Source organism: Chlamydotis macqueenii, chromosome 18 (genome assembly GCF_036417535.1).
Source record: "Chlamydotis macqueenii isolate bChlMac1 chromosome 18, bChlMac1.mat, whole genome shotgun sequence".
Classification (NCBI taxonomy): Eukaryota; Metazoa; Chordata; class Aves; order Otidiformes; family Otididae; genus Chlamydotis; species Chlamydotis macqueenii.
The window spans coordinates 4,427,822-4,446,499 of record NC_141573.1 but is presented as its reverse complement, the minus strand read 5'-3'; the positions used below and the strand labels follow the sequence as shown (position 1 = coordinate 4,446,499).

The following is an 18,678-nucleotide window of genomic DNA, read 5'->3' as shown; positions in this document are numbered from 1 at the left end:
CGCGCCGGGAAGGGCCGGCCACCCCCCCCTCTATGGCTCGGGGGAGGCGCCGACCGTGCCCCGGGGCTGGGGGCACCGGAGGGGCGGGCAGCGGGAGGGGTCACCTGCCCCGTCCGGAGCCGGTCGCCGGGATGCCGCTCGCCAGCGCTGCCCGCGCTAATTGGATGTTCCCTGGATGGATGGAGGATTTCCTCCCCTCCCGGCTGCGGGAGTCATGAAGGCAGGCTCGGCTGCGCTTGAAAGTTTGCCAAGCAGCAGCTAGGTTTAATTTCTTTAAGGATCTGGGGAGAAGGGGGGTGGGGGGGCTGGAGGGGGACCGTTTCCAAGGATGGGAGACAGGCTGCCGGAGCCTTACGCCAGCTCTTCCCCTGCTGTGGCTGCCAGCTCAGAGGCGGAAGAAATCGAGGTGCTGGACTCCGAGGATGTCCTACCTATGGCCGCAGAGGATGTAAGTTTCCTTTACTCGGTGTCCTCCCTCCCCTTTCCCCCGGGCCGGGTTAATCAGCTCAAGCTATTTATAGATGAAGTCCGGGATGGGGAGAGGCATGGGGCGAGGGGAAAGCCGCCGTCCCCGTCGCTCTGCGCGCCGCCAGTCTGGCTGGGTCCCCGGGGCCGCAGCTCCCTTCTCCCTGCCCCAGCCCCGAAAAGCCCCGGCGGCAGCGGCCCGGCCCGGCTGCAGGTCCGCGCCCGGGAGGTGCTGGCCCGGGGCGAGCGGGGGCAGCGGGGCTGCGTCTCGGGAGGGGCTGGCGCCGTGGCTGGAGGGGCTTCCCGGGGACAGGGAGCTTTCTCCAGAGTCCCAGCTGCTTGGAGGGTGACGGCTGTGAAACGCTTTCGGGAGCCCGTTCCCTCTTCCAGCCCCCGAGCAGCGAACAGCCGAGGAAGTTTTTTTTTTGGTGTTTTTTGTTTGTTTGTTTTTCTTTTTTCCTTTTTTTTTGTTTTTTGTTTTTTGTTTTTTCCCTGCTCGGCAGAGCTGATAGCTGAGCTCTGCACCTGAGGATGGGGTAACTTGGCACCGGGTCTTTGCCTCTGCTCGCCCAGTCTAGAAGCACACCGAGCGGTGCCAGGCTGAGCAGCAAAGCCCGCAGTTCTGCATCTGCCTGTGCCGGCGGCAGGAGCTCGCTGTGCACCTGCCTGGGAGGGAGTGCAGGGGAGCAGGTCCTGCATCCCTGGTGCATCCCAGGGCTGCGCGCAGCTCTCCTTCCCTGCAAACTCTGCTGGGATGAGGACTGCGTGAAATGCTCAGTCCGCAGAGGTAAGCGCAGGCTCTGACCCTGCCTATGGAGGGAGGAAGCAGGGACGCTAAATGCCTTTCTGAAGTGGGCTCTGTCTGGAGTCTTACACCGGCATGAAAGGGACGCTTGTGAACTAAGCTTCCAGCAAGGCACATCCCCTTTCCCCTCTACTTTTATGACACTGCTGGAGGAACCCACCTGGGGCTGCTTAGGGGCAGTGCCCACTCCTCATCCCCTTGCCCTTCCTTCGGAGTCACCTAGAATTTGGTTGCTGTCGGATTTTCCTCCCAGAGGGTAGCAGAGGAAGTGCAGTTGCCTGGTAGAGCTGCATTCCCCAGGCTGTTTTCCTGGGCGCTGTACGGTCAGGAGGGAACGTGTGATGCAGTTTGTCCTCTGCTGCAACACTGCCAGATAATTTTCAAAGTACTGTGCCCGACCTGGGCATGTGTAGCTTTCACTCAGAAAGGGTGGCTTCCCACGGCTTTCAAAGCCCAAGTTTCCAAATCCCTAAACTTGCTTACCTCAAACTGTGACCTTTTATTCCTTGACAAATTTTGTGCTTGTTTGGATGGTCTACAAGAAAGATTTCCTGATGTGATACACGTGTGCGTTACTCCAGCCTCTACATGAATGCAACCATCAGGATTCAATCCTGCTGGGGCCCGGGAGATGCTGAAGTGCTGAGTGCCTGGCAGGATGGGGCTCCTGAGACAGGAGAGAGACCATGAGCTTTCCTTGGGGGAATCTAGATTCTCATCCTAGTTCAGCTACTGACTCGCTGCTTGACCTTGAGGTAGGACAGCTTGGGTCTGATCCAGCTTGCAGTGTTTCGCCATTACTGATGCTGGGATCTGCATTGTTATTTGACTCTGGTACCATGTATTCTGCAATCAAAACAGAGCTAGAGCCTACAGTTGCATTGGTTATGGGAAGCTGCTGAGACCTGGCAATAGATGATGTGTATCATCTGCAATAGATGATGTGTATCATGTATCATCTGCAAGTCAGAAGAGCAGGAAGCGGTGTAAATGCTCTCCTCCTGTACCGCCAAGATTTCCTGCTGAAATAAGCAGGCTACAGAGCGTCATCTCTGAAAATTCAAACTGCTCTGCAGTAGGAGTGTGCGCCCCTGAGACCTAACTGGGAGCTGATTTTCTGTTGTTATTATTACATTTGAAAGCTTGATGTAAGCTCCCTGGCTGGGCCAGCAAGAACTGACACAAGGTCAGTTCTCTATGTGTTATTAACCACAAAAATATTACGTAGTGGAGGTTTGGCTGTCACAGCCTTGACAGTGTATAACAGCTCAGCTGTGATGTCATTACAGCTCTTGGAGCAGTGTTCCACAAAGCCAGGATTCAGACAGTCCCAAAATGTTCCCTTTAAAGTGCTGGGCTGATTTATGGTGATAAATGGGAGTTTATAAATGGACAGAGGCATGGGGAGGAGGGGAGCCAACAACTTAACTGATTAAACAGAATTCAGTGGCCTGATACCCCACTGTCTCTCCAGTCAATTCTGCTTTAGATCTGCCTACAGTGTGAAAGGAAACATTCTTGCAGGACTAGATAAGACTCTCACCAGAGCTCTGCTTTGCTTATAGCACAGTGATGAGATTTGCTTGTATGAGTCTGATGTTTGTTATTTTCCTCATTTTGCTTTTCTGGGAAGACAAATGAGGCAGAAATGAAGTGCTGTGCTGAACAGCGCTTCAGACAGGAGAGCTGGAAATGTGCAGGTTTTTTTCTGGGAACTACAAGCCAGTGGTTATTCCACTGTCACCCCATGGAAATTGCTGTCTTCTCAGCTGGCCCCCAAGTCTGGGAGAGATGAAAGATGGACACGGAAACACTTCAGTAGGAATTTCCTCTCTTCTATGGGGCGGGGGGGTGACTTGACGTTGGTCTTTCTATAAAGCATAAATTGGAGCTAGTTGCCAGCTTTTTTTCTGTTCCCAAGTGACAAGGACTTGTGGCATGTTCACGTCTGTGTTGAAGTGGAGCTTCCTCCTATACAGAGCTTTTAAAGCAGAACTGCTAGAACAAAAGTTGTGTGGTAAATCCTTGTAATGGGCTCTGTCCAGCCTTCTGCCTTCCCACCTTGTGCAAGAGGAATTATTTGTTTTTCAGATATGGACATGTGAGGCTCAAAGAACTGATGAGTTATCACAGACCTTGCAGCAATTTTCTGCCAGAGTTAGGAGCAGGCAGCAGACAAAGCTCTGAGAACTTGACAAGGCAGTCTGGGGGTCAGTGTGGGGCCACAGGACCTCAGAAAGTGACCTTAAAAACCATTGCTAACTCCTCCCTCCCCTCAACATACACCAAGCTTTATTGATCTCTGTGAGTAAAAAGCCTTTTATTCCTTGCTTGCCTGTGAGTAGACAAAGCAGGAGAAAACAGAATTAACACATGAATGTTCTGAGTTCATCCTAATTTGGATTTGTAAATGAAAACTGTCCTCCCTGTGGTTGGTAGATTCCCCCTGCCTCCTCCTCCGGAAGGGTCGGTGATTCTGCGATGAAGAAGGATGTTGGAAATGGCACTAAATCCTTTGGTTATTTCTCTGTTGGAATATACTTCTACAGCTTACTGCATGTTAATGTCGTTGCTCTTATACCTTCTTTTTCTTCTTTTTCCTCCCTTATGCATTGCCTCTCAGCACTGGAAAGCCCTATTTGACCAGGTATGTGAACAACTGATATATTGTCTCTGTCTTGTGAGCAAAGAGTCTAACCTCCAGTTAATTTCCTCTGTACTAGATTTTCTCTGCATTTAAAATACAGCCTAGGAGTAATGTGCTCCATGCTCCCAGTTCCCAGGATGCTGGTGTGCGAGCCATAATTATCACCCACTATGTTGTCCCTTGTCAGAGCAGCCAGGGACAGAAGCGGGCCCAGCCTGGCCATCCATCCTAGCACAGGGTCTAAGCTGAGGTGCTGCAGCAGGTGCTCTGTTTGCTGCCAGTTGCACTGTCCTTGCTCTGTGGATTTAAGGATCTGTTACTCTTTGAGGCAGGCAAACTAGGACCTGTAAAACCAGCGCTCTGTTGTTTGAAATGACTCTCCAGCTGCTAAACTGAGTTCTGCGGTTTACATCCTCCAGGGGAGGACCTGCTGCTTAAACTTGCACAGAATTAGCCAAGTATCTGCTTCTGTACTAAAGACTGTGGTTGTATCAGGTAAATGCCTTGGGTCAGATCTGAAGCTGGCTGAAATCAGCACAGCTCTGTAGAGCTGAGTTATAACTGCTGAGAATTTGCGTTGTGGATTCTGGTTTGTAAATTATACTTTTAGTTGCTTTAACTAACATGTTCGCTTTGTGGTGTTCCTTCCATCTGCCAGGTTGAACTGTGAAGCAGCTATAAACTTAAAGATTTTTCTAGGGTTGACTTGCTTCTAAACTGCAGCGCTCTCTTGATGTCATAAACTTTCATGCTGCTGTGTGTGCGTGTAAATGTCACCTTCTGTAAGGGAGCTTACTCTGATGCTGGCATTGTCCTGGCAATACTAAAATTTGGATGGGATTTCGTCCCTGCTTTACGAGGCGATAATCTTGCTTCTGTGTCTGACTGAACTGCAAAGCCAAAAGCTGTGGTGCAGTCTCTGCTAAAGGATGTCCTTGGTACCCTGGAGGCTGTGTTACCATTCAACTAATAACTGGACTGCTTGTTCTGATGAGTGCTTATTTATACCCGGTTAGCCATGACCAACTGCTAATCAGGGCCTCTGGACTGCAGAACGTTTGTTGTACAGTCAAGCAAGCTGGCAGTTGGGAATTAGGTTACAAGAATTGTTGATGACACTTAAAATGTGTGGTGTATTTGAATTTGCTGGGGCTCGTAGCATATGCTGCCACTCAAAAGGTGGATGCAAAATACATTTATTGTGGTCTGAGCTGAATGTTTGTTTCAGCCACTTTGAATTCTCCCCCATCTCAAACATTGGCCTTAATTTGGAGTCTGATTCTACAAGCATCCTTTGAAGTCATTGAGTCCTTGTGGGATGGGGTTCTTGGCTGGTAGCTACCTCTGGCTCAAAGAGAGTAATCTGTAATTTCCCACTGGACTTGCTTGAATAGTAGATAGGGGGTGGGTTTTTTTCCCTTCTTTTTTTTCTTTTTAAGGGAGGGGAGAGTTTGACTGTTGGATTTACAGAACATTACCCCAGTGACAAGGGAATGGTCTTTAAAGGCGAACCTTCAGTAATTAGCTATGTTTCAATTAGGGCTGCAGCTGAAATTTAAGCCTTGCCTGTAAGGCTTTATTGTCAAAGAGAATGCAACCTATGACAACTAGTCCTAAGTCCTGAATAAATCAATAATATCCTTGTTGCCTGTGGGCAAAGCCAAGGAGCTGAGGTCTTCTTGAGTGTTATATCAGCAATTAGCCCTGCAGTGAATTGCAAGATGCTGTTTGTCATGCAACAAGGTTGCTATTCCTAGCAGCTCTGTGCTGGTAGGAGAAGGGAGTGTTTTGTTTAGCTCTGATTGGCATCCATATGAAACGTGGGGACAGTCTTAATAACTAGAGAAAGCCTGTGTGTTGAGACTTGGAACAGTTGCAGCTCTCCCTGGGAGATATGGCCTGGCCTTTCGTGTGCTTAGAGTGGAAATGTGTGGCTGAAGATTCCTGTGCATCTGTGACTCACGGGCTGGGACTGAAGTTTGATAGCCACTCTCTCAGCGAAGATACATGGGCCTCTGCATTCGCCACCTTCCAGGAGAGCAGCAGAGCAAGGGAAGCCTCTGGAGAAAGTGTTAGAGCAGTTGGGAATTCGCAGGCTGGAGTTTTGCAAGCCTCTAGTTTCTGAGGTGATGGAATATGACATGACAGCAGTGTGAAAGGGGTCTGCACTTCCCTCCCTTGCCTTTGAGGGGGGAAGAAATTATTGGTCGTGCTTTCCCCCCTCCACCCTGCCCTCCACGCAGAAATTTTTTTTAAAAATACTTTTATTTAGGATTACTAAGAAGCAGGTTTCTATTTAGGCATACAAAATTAAATGGTTTGGGTTTTTTATGACCCCCTGAACATCTTAAATTAAAAATTCAAAACTTCTTGATAAAAATTGCTGCTCAAGCATAAAGCAGTGACTTTCTTGTTGTTTATTTTGTGGGAGAGGAGTGACTGCCAATGCTTTCTGGAGGAATTTATTTGTTTTGATCCAGCTCTAGTCTGTCAGTGAGTCAAGCCAGTATCTCCAGCCTCTTGCAGATTGCTTCTTTTTAAGAAGTAAAATAACTTAAATTTGGCAAAAAGGCAGATCCAGAACTACTTCCTAAGTGTTGAGGTTCAAAGAAGCCCCTCCCAGGGCAAAGTCCCGATGACACTGAAGCGAGTACCAAAATTCCTCCTGCGTTTAGTGAAGTCAGCACTTCACACAGGAGTTTGGGAGCAGGCAGACTTGCAGCTTTTCAGTGCTGCAGCCAGGCAGTTACAGTACAGCTGCTGCTTCATGCTGTGCTTATGAGATGCGGTTTTTATTATGAGGCCATGGCCCTCGGGCAGCTCTAACTCACTTTTATATGGGAACTCTTATAGGGATTCATACACTTATTTATTGTGCTCATAAACACCCTCCACCCCCACACACACATTAGCTCCGCATCTGCTGCCTTCTGCAGAGCCTGTGCCGTCGCGGAGCGCTCCACGCTGTCTCCCTGTGGAATCCAAGCTCTGAGCAGAGCAAGGCATTGCCTCTCTCCATCCCTCTGCAGTCACTTAGGCTTTTCTTAATTTGCTCTTCACTGGCCAAAACCCCCCTCCTTTTTTTTTTTTTTTTTTTTTTTTGATTAATCTTCTGGTAAAGTTAAAAATGTGACAATCCCAGTATGAGGTCCTGCCAGTTTCACTGCTCTGTGCTAATAAGATCCCTTGTTAATTGCCTTGCATGCAGGCATGAGAACATCTCACTGTCCTTTTTGAAGCCAAGTTGTCTGGTGGTTAGAGGTGAGACTGCAGATGACTCTCCTGAGGGGCTGTTCCCGCTTTGCTGTGTCCTTTCTGGGGCCTTGGGTGCCCTTCTTTGCCTCCATGTCCCCAGTGCCCCTGCTTTAGAGATGACTGCAGCTAATCGGTATTATCCAGCCTTGGCTGTGCTGGGTGGAAGGGGCTCTGTAGGAGGATGGTGTTTGTTATTAGGACAGACCTGCCTTCTGAATGTGGCTTTTAGCCTTGTTAGATGCCAAGAGCTTGTATCATCTTCTCTGTTGCCCCATCCCTATGGCTGATGAGGTTTCAAGGGTGAATTAACATTATCAGCCCTCATCTCAGAGTTCTCACTTCTTCTCACTGGTACTTTGGTTTGTAGTCATGACAACAAACTTGTTTTAAATAGACTCACACAAATCTCTCCAAAAAGACCCTCCTCACTGGCTCAGCACCTTGATCCTATTGCTTGTCAATCCAGGCTGTGTTTTTGTTGCAGCTGCTTTAGAAACCTTGTATTCCTTCCTGAGACTTTTCTGTGGGTGTGATGGCAGCAGATGAACGGAGTTTATGGGAATGCAGAGAGATGCCAAGTTACGCAGTCTGTGTAGGCAGCTAATGGAAAACTTGAGCTCAGAAACAAGGCTGTAGAGATATCCTGGACCAGACGTACACTTGCCAGGAAGAGTTCAGTTGCTGACACTACCAGCAGTGGGTGCAGCTGAACCTGCTCTGCCATGGTCTCATAAAACATTAAAATATGCTGACTTTGCAGCCGTCTGAAATCCAGGGCTGGTTCCTGCAAGGCTGAAATTGCAAAGCAATCCATAAAATCAAGCCAACTATGATCATGGTTGGTGGTAACCAAGAAAGGGAATTATTTTGAACTCCGTGATCTTTTATGTTAACTGTGTTCCTTTTCTCTTGATGGTCTTGAACACAGGCAGGACAAGCCATTTCCCACACTGTAAAATAAATTCCAATTTGTTTACTGGGGCACTGTTGAGATAAATGTCACACTTCACTTTGAAAAGTTTCCCTGACTATTTTTGCTGGCTAACCGCTGCCGGCTGTGGCTGGAAGACCTTGCCAGGCAGGTCTCTGAGCTCTAGGCAGTAGTTTGCCTGGAGATTTTACCGCTTTCTCTGACAAATTGCTTGTGTCATACGGCTGGTTTGTGTGGGTCACTGGGAGCAGGAGGAGCAGAAACTGCAAATTGAGGAACGGGAAACGATGGCAGTGGGAGCAGCGGCACAGGCAGAGTGGTTGAGCACAGGGTTGTATGAGACCTTTAAGTCCTTGCCTGAATTTTGGACTGTTGCTGCCTTTTTAGAGTAGTGTTTGTCAGGATGTATGTCCTTATTTAGTGGAGTGCTGCTGCAAAGAGGAGGTTATAGGAACTGGAATTAGGAAATAGATACTTGTTACTTCATCTCCTGAAGTGAACTGGAGAATCAGAGGTGCTGGTGGTAAGACTGTCCACGGTGATAACAGATTAGCATCCAGGCCCTAAAACCAGGGTCTGCCTTGTCTGCTATATTAGACACTTCTGTGAGCGTGACAATAAATTTGTGCCCTTCTCCCCCTCCACCAAGCTGTGCATTGTAAAGGGGAAAGACACTTCAAAAGCTACAAGGGTCTCTTGGCGATCCACAGAGGGGATTCTGCATCTGCCCCATGCCTTGAAGTCTAATCTCATTTACAGTTGTCAGCGTGGGCTGCTGGAGGAGATGAAAGGCAGAGGACAAGGAGGGAGAATAGATTAGTCTTGAGCAGAGGACACTGGGAGTGCACCTGCCTCTGCCCCGCTACCTTGAGGAGGGGCGGCAATAGCAGCTGGGCATGTGTCATCTGCTGCTCTTTGAGGCGCCCAGCCATGGAGCACACGATTAATGACTCAAAGGGCCAGGCTTTTGTGAGCCATAAAGCCCTGGGATTTAGGCAGGGCTCTCAGGCCTTTTTTTCTGGACAGCGCCATCACTTTACATTTCTCAAGTGGCATTTTGGTTGCAGGGAGCTGCTGTCTGTAGCCACAATGCTTCCCTTTCTCTTCCCTCCCCAAACTGGGCTGACCTTTGTCATGCAGCATTAACCCTTTGACTCTTCCACTTTGGGTTACAGGGTTGGGGGAAAAAAAAGAGAGTCCTTCAAATTCATTGCCCTGTGGACAGACTTAAAGGGAAGAGTGAGCTGGTAATAGAGGATCCGTTTTTGGTAAAGAAGATTGGTTTGCTGATGCTGTCTGGATTATCAGCCCCTTGCTGCCTTCTGCCAGAGGCTCTTTTGAATACAGCAGCTCCCAGGAAAGAGGGGAGGGGAATTTATCCTTCCTTCAGTCAAGGATGGAAACTGAGGCATTGAGCAGCAAGTAAGATGTTTGAGAGACTATTCCCTCTGCAGGGTGATGTCTTGTCTTTTACTATGCCTGCATTAGCCTGTGTCCATCACCGCTGTTGTTACAGTGGATGGCAGTCTCCCAGCACTTCAAGGCTTATACCCAGATTTGGCTTTTAGCCACGGAGTGATGGCTCAGCATGAAAAAGCTACCTGGGTGTTACTGATGATCCGCCTGCCTCTTGCAGGATGAACAGCAAAAATTCCCCAAGTTCCTCCTTAATCTTCTAATACCTCTGGACACCAGCCGGCCCTTAAGCTGGATGCAGGTCTCTGGGATTGTCTGTATTTACATCTTCCCTGCAGCATGAAAGGTTTATGATCGGCTACCCCATTCCTCCTTCCCTGACTATTCGGATACTCTTCTCTCCAGTCCCACCAGCCCGTACACAGACTGTTGGCTTTGCCTTGTGCAAAAAGTTGTGAGTAGAAGTTGTGAATATGAACTAGATATCAGCAGCGTAGCAAACACAGCGCTATCAAGCTTATGCTGCTAGAAGTAGGCATCTCCTGAAATGTTCCAAAGAGTCATAACAAACACACCGAAGAGCACATGGAGGCTGAGTCAGTCTTACACAGCTCGTGAGTTACTGGCAGCTTGATATCTCTACATTTGTAAAAGTCTCAGGAGGCTTGCTACTCATTACACATTTGTGTACCTTCCACATCTGAGCTGCCTGGAAACCTGCACGTTAGAGCGTGGCGTCTGAGAGGGACCGCAAGCCGCATTCAGACCGTTGAATCTCTCTGCTGCCTCCTGATCCCAGCTGCGGTGAGAGGCGTTGGTAGCGTAGCTCTGCCATTTCAGCTGAATGTGCGGGATGGTTTTTAAGCACATAGATCCTTGCTAATGCATTGTTCTCAAATCCTGTCTTGCATATAGAAAATCACTGAAGCAATAAAAACATTTAAGCCTGCATGTTTAAAAAGAAAGGGAGGAAGAAAGCCATAAACAGAGTGGATTGATGCTGTTCTGCAAATCCACCAGTGCATTGTGCTCTGTGGCTGTGTGCTGTGTTATGATAGAGAAGGGGAAGAGATCATCCTGTCTCCAGAGGAACAAACCAGCTGCTTAGCGAGTGGAAACAGTTTGGAGGTGCTTTTATACACCATCATCACTTATGCCTGTAACATTTACAGGGCTTTTAAAGTTACTCTCTACCAGACCTGCAAAGCATTTCTCATCTGCGGTAGGAAGTATGATGTTACCGTTGCCTTCCGGTATGTGCAGTCAGTGCAAACGTACCAGGGCACGTTTGCAAATTAAACGCAGCAGTGGGCGTTTTTAAGTTTGACAGCAGCCAAGGAAGCTGTGATCTCTTTCTGCCTCCTCACTAGGCATTGTGCAGTGCGTTCATCTGAAATCAGCTTGGTATCAACACACCGTGAGGCAAAGTTGATGGGGTTCAGATGATGGGTTGTTTTCCTGCACCATTGTACATACCAGCTGCTGAGGAAAGCTGATCTCTCAATGCTCTGGATTTTTATGCAGATTTTACCTGTTCAAGCTGTAGCACGTGGGACAGTCACTTCTTACCCTCTCCTCTCCTAATCTCCTGAGTGGTGGTATCCCTCCTGATTGAGCTACTCGTGGTGACGCTGGCCATATTCTGTCACCAGAGATTATACATCTTGGTGAAATGTGTAGTGAAGGTCCTGAATGTTGGTGATCACACCTGTCCTGATACTTGTTTTTGAGACCAGTCATGATCTTCTCTGCCCTGGACAGATTCCAGCTGGCTAATTGTACTCTGACAGTAATTTCAGCTGGAAAAGTTGGCTTTTACTTTCTGTTGTATGGGACAAAGATCATCCAAAGGACTCCATGAGATCTGACCATACAACTCATTGTAAGCCTGTAAAGTGTTTCTTTTGGATGCTGTGTTTGAGTAGAGGAGCCTGGAGACTGACTTCTGCCATGGCCTGTCCCTGTGTTACGTTGGGTGTCTTGTGCAAGGGCTGCTGTTGCACTCTCATCAGGAACCCAGAACTTTCCAGTTGGAATTCTCTTCCTTCTTTAGAAAGCACAAACCAGTAAACAATTATAGATTCTCTGCAAATGACCTTAATTAGCAATAACTAATTATCGGTGCCTGTAGTGTGAGGTTGTTCTGTGTGCCAGGGAATCATGAAGAGAATGCATGGAAGTCTCACTTGCACCTTGAATTCCTTCAACTCTAAAAGTAAAACCCCAGCACTAGCAAGACACAGAGAATGTATGTATTCTTAGAATATGTTCCTGTTGCTTAGGAACTGCTGTCTGCAGTGACCCTGTGTTGCTGGTGAGAAGAGTAACAATGTGTGAAACTCGTGTTAAACAAGTGAGATCAGTCTTACCCCTCATAACTGTTGTTTGCATTCTTTGATACTTTACGTACTCTGTAAGTAGCATATACTTTGGAGTTTCTTGGTTGCATGAGGGGGAAAAATAAATGAGGCTGCTGGAGGCAAAGCTGCTTGTGACTATCCTTAAATTTCTGGTCTCATGCGCTTTTTCAGGGCAGTGTTCCCTGAGGAAACATCTCTGGGTTGTTCTCCTCCCCATCAGCAGGGAAGGCACAAACATTTTTCCTTCATGTGTTCTCTGACAATAGTATTTGAGTTTTGGAGAAATGTTTATTTTGTATTGATTGGTGCCTTTAGGCAGCCCCTTTAGAGAAGACAGCCATGAAGAGCATGGGAGATAGTCCTGCTGCTGCTATCTTTGGTCTCTGAGATGTGCCTGGAGACCATGGTTGGAGAATAACTTCCTTTCAACCTAAACACAGTGCCTGAAGAATCTTTATAGAGCTGCATCACTGCTTTATCACACTTGGACTTGCCAGCCTTGGGAACTCTTTGGGGATGTCTCAGTGCATGTGTGTATGTGTGCAGGATTGCTCTTGTGGCTTCAGCATGTTAAATATTCTGGTGGTGTTTCCTCTAGAGCTCTATAAACTAGAGTGCGTGTTGGCTTTTTTAGAGGATTCTCCAATGTTGGCCATCCCCACCGGAGGTTTTTGCTCTTTTCAGTCAGTCCGTGTCCCAGAGGCTGTAGTGTGCTGTCTTGCTTGTGTGCTCTTCACTTGATGGGAGCCTCCTGCCTGCATTCATTGCCTTCTACAGCATTTGGAGAGGCCAAAACTACCTCTCTTTTATGAATGAGTGCAATGGCCAGTTTATCTACCTGTCAGGCATGACAGGAAACAGCTTTTATGGTGGAAAGAGCAGCAGCATGGCTTCAGTTATATGTGAGAGCTGAAGCTGGCTGGGATATAAATGCTGCACAGTCCCCTTCAACAAGACAGGTGCACAGGGTGACTTCTCCCAGGGTAGTGATAGCCAAAATGTCTCCCAAAGAATTGTCATATGTGTCTGAAACAGCATTATCCAGCCTTATTCCCTCTATGGCCCATAAGCTGAGAGCTGCTGTTGCTGCACTGATTTATGGGATCTTTTAGGGTTGGTAGTGGTGGCCAAGAGGAGCTGGGGCAGAAAGCCATTTGCCAGCTGCTGATTTATGGCCCTAGTAAACAGTCCTGAAAAGCACAGTGAGACTTTTCTGGACCTTACGCAATTCCAGCTGACTGGAAGCTCCAGGCTGTTATTTGACCATGTGGAGTAATAAAACTGTGAAAACTAATTAACTTCTGGGCCTACTGCAAAACAAACTGGTTCATGCAAAAAATTACTCCACGCTTGCAAGCAACAGTGATTTTATGGGTTTATAAGCCTGTATTTGATGACCAGGCATGCAGTACGATGCGTGAAGTATGTTCCTTTTACTGACTTCTAAGGCCAAGGAGAATAGAACAAGCTCTACCGGTTACTGAGGATCTGAATACCAGCTTCGAATAATGTTCTCTTTCATCTTTATTAATTATGTACTTGATGTGTGGGTGGAGGTTTGACACAAAGCTGCATTGGATGATTTCTTGTAGTCTAAACCAGCCTGAATTATGCACACCCAACCTGAGCTGAAGCAGTTCATTCAAGGAAAGATGCTCTCTGCAGTGCAAGTGCTGTAGCCTTTCTGAGGTCATTCTCTGCTCACTGTTCCCTGTGAGGTGTAGCTGAATGAGCTCTTTTCCAGTGGGAACACCAAGGTTTTTCTGATGTTAGCACGCAAAGAGAGTAAGTCCTACTCAGAAGCTGCCTCCTGTGATGAGGATGCTCTGTGTGTGCCAGTTGTGATGGTCACATCAGGGACGGGATGTTTCTGAGTGCCTGGGTATTGTGTTCCTTGTCAACGTCAAGACACTTATCAGCATTGTATAGATGATCCAGCCCCTGTCATCCTACACCGACTTGGAGGGAGGGAATGACTGGCTGTTCTTCCCGCTTAATCAAATTACTAAAGTAACCCTTGTCCTGTCCCATCGCTCCTGCATTACTCAGTAGCCCTTAATACTGGATGCCTAACTGCCTGTGGTGTTAGTCAGAGTTGTGCCTGCTGATTCCTGTTCTCCCTTCCTAGGATCTAGCTATTTAGCTGGTGGCAGAGCTTTGTGTGGAGCCTTTGCTCACTGGGACACATGATGCTGCTTTGCTGTTCTTTTCTGGTGGATAACTCATTGCCCCAAAGAGCAGAGCTGGCCCTTTTGCAGAACATAAGGTGCTCTGGAGTAAGCTGTGTGCGTGTTTGCTATGTCTGAGCTGCACAGGCTTGAGCTGCGGTTCCTCAGAAAGCCGCAGGCCTGTCCTCTCCCCCTGTTGAGAAGGGAGGGGAGGTAGGTTGAATATTGCGCCCTTTGTTGCCTCGTTACGTGGCTATGGAATGAGGGAATCTGATCTGGACCTGCCTGCTGTGGGGGGAAGGTTGTGTGCTGTCCAGGTCTGTGCCTACACCCGTGTCACACAGACAGAGCATCTCATATCTTGGTAAGATACTTGTCATAATTGCTGATTCAGGAGCAGGTATTTGGAATTTAAAAGAGAAACCACCTCAAAGGCAGGAAAACTGTGATGTGATGAGATCTTAAAAAATAATTTATTTCTTTAAAGTTTCTCCCCCTCTCTTTCTGATGGATGTGATTGAATTGTTGTGTTACTCAGTACTGGAGTACCAGCTAGCATGAGTCTATCCCAACCTTTGGTTTTCTCTGCTAAGCTAAGTATTATTGCAGAGCTGCTATTTGACCTAAAATAAATGTGTGTGCATATAGCTGCTATAGAATTCTGCTTTTTCACGCATCAAATCAAGTCTCTGTGGATTTTCACCTCCCTCCCGGATCTGGCAGACAGTGAAAAAGGGAGCTATTTTTAATCTGAACTGTTCTGTGTTTCAAGTCCAAAGTATAAAATGTAGTTTTTCTCCTGGCAAGTTTCATGGCTGATTGCTATAAAACTCCTTGTCTTTAAAGGAAGGATAAAACTTCCTACAGGAAGGGCAAAAGTTAGGATTTTTGGGGACTATAGATCTTGGTTCCTTTTAGAAACTGACAAACAGTGGCAATCACTGTCCCTGGATTGAAGAATTTACCAAGGAGGAGGAACGATTTAACAGAGGAGTCTAGCAAAGTCCAGTGTGGTAGAATGTTATCAAGAGACCCAGTTCACCTCCAGGAGGGGAGATGATGGTCACTGAATTAGGAATCATTTACCTGAATCAACGTTTCTGGCAACTAAAGCGATTGGCATCACTGGCAGAACTTGCTTACACACCTTTCATCATCTTCTTGCTGTCACTACAGTTCTATCATTCCACTGGAGTCCCTGCTCCATCTGGCCTCCTGAAAGGCTGGCATGTCTTGTCCAGGAGAGAAGATTAATTTCTGGTCCAAGTGTTCTCCCTGTGCAGAAGAAATGGGTAAAGAAAAAGTTTCTTTTTCTCCCCACTGTATGTGTTGTTCTGTGCCTCAGCCCTGTCTGATGGGTCAAAGGGGAGGTCACCTTCCAGAACAGGTCCATCCTTCTTGCGCTGTCAGGGGTACGATGATGGGGATAGCAACTTGTTACCACCAAGGTGCAGACACTTGGCTAAGCAATAAAGGCTGAAACTGCTGGTTTCTTTTTGCCCTAAAGGGAGGAGGAGGGAGAGAGGCAGAGTAGATCTGACTACAGGCAGGCTTGAGTTGAGGAAAGCAGCATGCTCAGTTTTCCAAGGTAGCTTTAGGTCAGGACTAGGCTTGGATACCTTGGGTGTGACAGGAGCAGTGTTCCCTAGGCAGTGCTGAACCCTGTGCCTCCAGCACTGGTGGAGCTGCTTCAGAGCAAACCCAGCTCAGCTTTCTTCTGGCTCCTAGTGCAGAAGGGGCTACTTGTGACAGTCCAAGTGGTCTCTGTGCTGGTGGCCCCGTGAGCTGGGACAGCCCTCACCTGCCCTGCTGCAGCCTTGGTCAGCAGGGTTGCAGCTAACAAAACGTGAGGTCAGAGGAGCTCCCTGCAGTTGCATGGGCAGAATTTTTCCTTGCTGAATAGATTTCCATCCTGGTTACCAACCTGGCAGCACCCCGCAGGCATAGCCTTGGCCGTTGCTGTAAGGACTGACTAACGCAGCCCGTTGGTCACAGCATCCTGGCACCTGATAAGGCTTAATTGGACAGCCAAGCTGTGAGCCCAGCAAACCCCCTCACGGCACTGCCCTGCAGTGTACCCCTTCCTTTTCTGCCTGATGCAGCAGGCGAGCAGCACTTGTCTCCTGGGGCTAGCTGGATTGTTGGTGTTTCTGCCTGGCCTTCGTCTCTCTGGTATTGCTCACCAGATATGTCTCTAAGCAGCAGCAGAGGGAGACCCAGTGGCTCAGATCTGATTAACCTCTACAACTTTATCCGGTGTGTTAATTGGATTAGCTGCAGGGGGGATGGCTTTACTGTTGTTCCTGTTTTTTTTTTTTTTGTTTTTTTTTTTTGTTTTTTTTTTTTCCTCTTAAACAGGTACTTATCACTGTGACATCTGATGCAAGGAACAAGTTAGAGTAGCAAGAGCTGTGAAGAAACAAGTGGTGTTTGCTTCTTCCCCACTAGTCAGCTAACAGCTCCTGCCCTTCCTTTCTGAAAAATTGCTGCAGCTGATGCCTGTGAGATGGGTCTGAGTAAGCCCTGCAGTGGGATCTCTTGGAAGGTGTGGGTCTTGCCTGAGAGCCTGGATGCCAGGCCAAAAGTCCCCAGTTGCTGACTGCAGTTCTGTCACTTTTGGGAAGGATTTCTGCTCAGTAAGTGTTCAAAGCAATATTAACTTTCCATGTTCGGTTTCTTTCGTCTTTTCTCTGAGCTTTTTAGTTTCCTTCAGGGCCTGATTCTTCTGCACCCTAGGGTTTTTGCTTGTATCACTGCAGTGGTTGTGGGCTCTAGGGAATTAGCCTTATTCAGCACCGCAATAGCCCTTCCTCTTCAAGAACTTCAAAGCTCATTCTCCAGTATCAGTTCATTTAGTTTCACAGGTGGGAACATGGAATAAGGAGATCAGTGATGGTGTCCTGTTACAACGGGGTCAGGCTGCTACAGACCAAAAAAACGAATGGAATACATTTGATTGTGGGATTGCCTGTCATTCCTCAAGCTGCTGTCCTGGTGCCCAGTTGAGAAAAAGGAGAATCGTTTTACAGGAGACTTTTCCCCCATGTCCATCCTTCTGCCTGCAGCACCCAGTTACCTCTTCAGCAAGCTTAAAAGAGAAGCATTTCTCCTTGCCATTGCTGTAATTGGTCCTGGACTGGGCATTGGAGAGGGTCATTCACCTCCCTGGGATGACAGAAGGTGTACATGCTGCTGAGAAGCTCTCTTACATCTCTTTCTAGATAGCTGTGCACAAAAGGAGTGAATTGCAGGTGTGATATCGGAGCATGGCTCTGTTCCAGGAGGAATAATAGATGTACCAGCACCACTGTAGCTGTTACAAGATCAAAAGTGCTGTTACATTAAAGCTGGTAATACTGCCTGGCTTGGCAAAAGGGCTGAGAAATTGTTCCAGGGATTTAATGTATGTTCAGAAAAACTGTCTTCAGCAGTGGGGATCAGGCCTTTGAATTTAGTCCATGTACGATAGCATGGATTTTAGTGACTTGGTCAAAATGTAACTCCAAGGAATTCCCACTTTGGATAGGACTTGAATGTGATTAATTCGTGAACACTGGGTGCATCACAGTTATAGTCTCAAGGTAGTGGGTTCAGTGCTTCATTGCATCTAGGATGCCTTTATGGGGTGCGTGGTTGTCAGGCATGAACTCTGCAGCTGCTTGTAAAGAAAATGTAATCATTAAGTTGAATTACGATGGACGTTAGTTTCCTTCTTCAGATTTAATGTATTCATGTATTTCGTGTCCACTGGCCCCTCAGCAGCTTGCAGGCTGGATATGTAAATTGGTAGCTACAGAGGATGACTGTTCCATTAATAGGTTGAATTTAATGCTCATAAAAATGAATGCATTTAATGTTGCATGGCAGTAGTTTGCTTGAAGTTTTAAGTCACCTGAAGATCTCTTACTTGGAATTCTGTGGCTCAGGCTATATTTGTTACAAAAGCAATACACATAGAGAGGCCCTGTGGTTTCTGAGGGTTGGCTATTCTTTTGTAAGTGATACTCACAGACACTTTTTCTGTATCAAATGTTATTCCAAGGAAGCTGTGAAAATGTGAAATGCAATGATATCTCGAAACAAAGCCTTGCAGTCCAAATTCACTGTGTCCACAGAAATATCTGTCCTTGGAGATCTGTTCAGATACTATTTTCCAGGAAAAGCCAAGTATTAGTAGATCATTTTTCATTATTAGGCTTTCATGGAGGGATGTAGAGGACTAAAAGGATTTGGTGGGTCATTAAAATAAGTACAGATCCACCACTGTGGGGTTTTAAATACAAGATGAAATCCTGACCCCTCTGAAGGGGCCTCATTTGCTTCCTTTGGGCCCCATGCTGATTTCTCTACTGATTTCAGAAGGGTAAGGACTTATCTGATTTTAATGTTACAGTGTTTCTTTAAGCATGCAGACATAGAAACATTCAGTTTCTTTTGCTGAGGGTTTTATTAGAGGAAGCTCACACAACATGCGCCCCTTCCATGATAGAGCATTCATGTGCTAAATGTCATTGTTCAAGCACATGAGGTTGTGATGATCCCTCAGATATTGAGAGGCTGCACTCTGAAAACATTGGCACTTCTTGCTTTTTCCTGTAGCACTGAGAGACAAATACTTTAGCTCTTCATCA

At 47.2% G+C, this 18,678-nt stretch overlaps 1 protein-coding gene across 1 annotated transcript in view; it reads left to right on the top strand.

Moving 5' to 3' along the window:
• The first annotated feature begins 328 nt into the window (after positions 1 to 328).
• The window catches only part of RHBDL3 (rhomboid like 3), a 62,226-nt gene continuing 43,876 nt past the window's right edge, over positions 329 to 18,678 (top strand). The window contains exons 1-2 of the mRNA XM_086762350.1: positions 329 to 448; positions 3,894 to 3,917. Of these exons, the coding sequence (XP_086618476.1) occupies positions 329 to 448; positions 3,894 to 3,917 (144 nt within the window). The remainder of the gene's footprint in view (positions 449 to 3,893; positions 3,918 to 18,678) is intronic.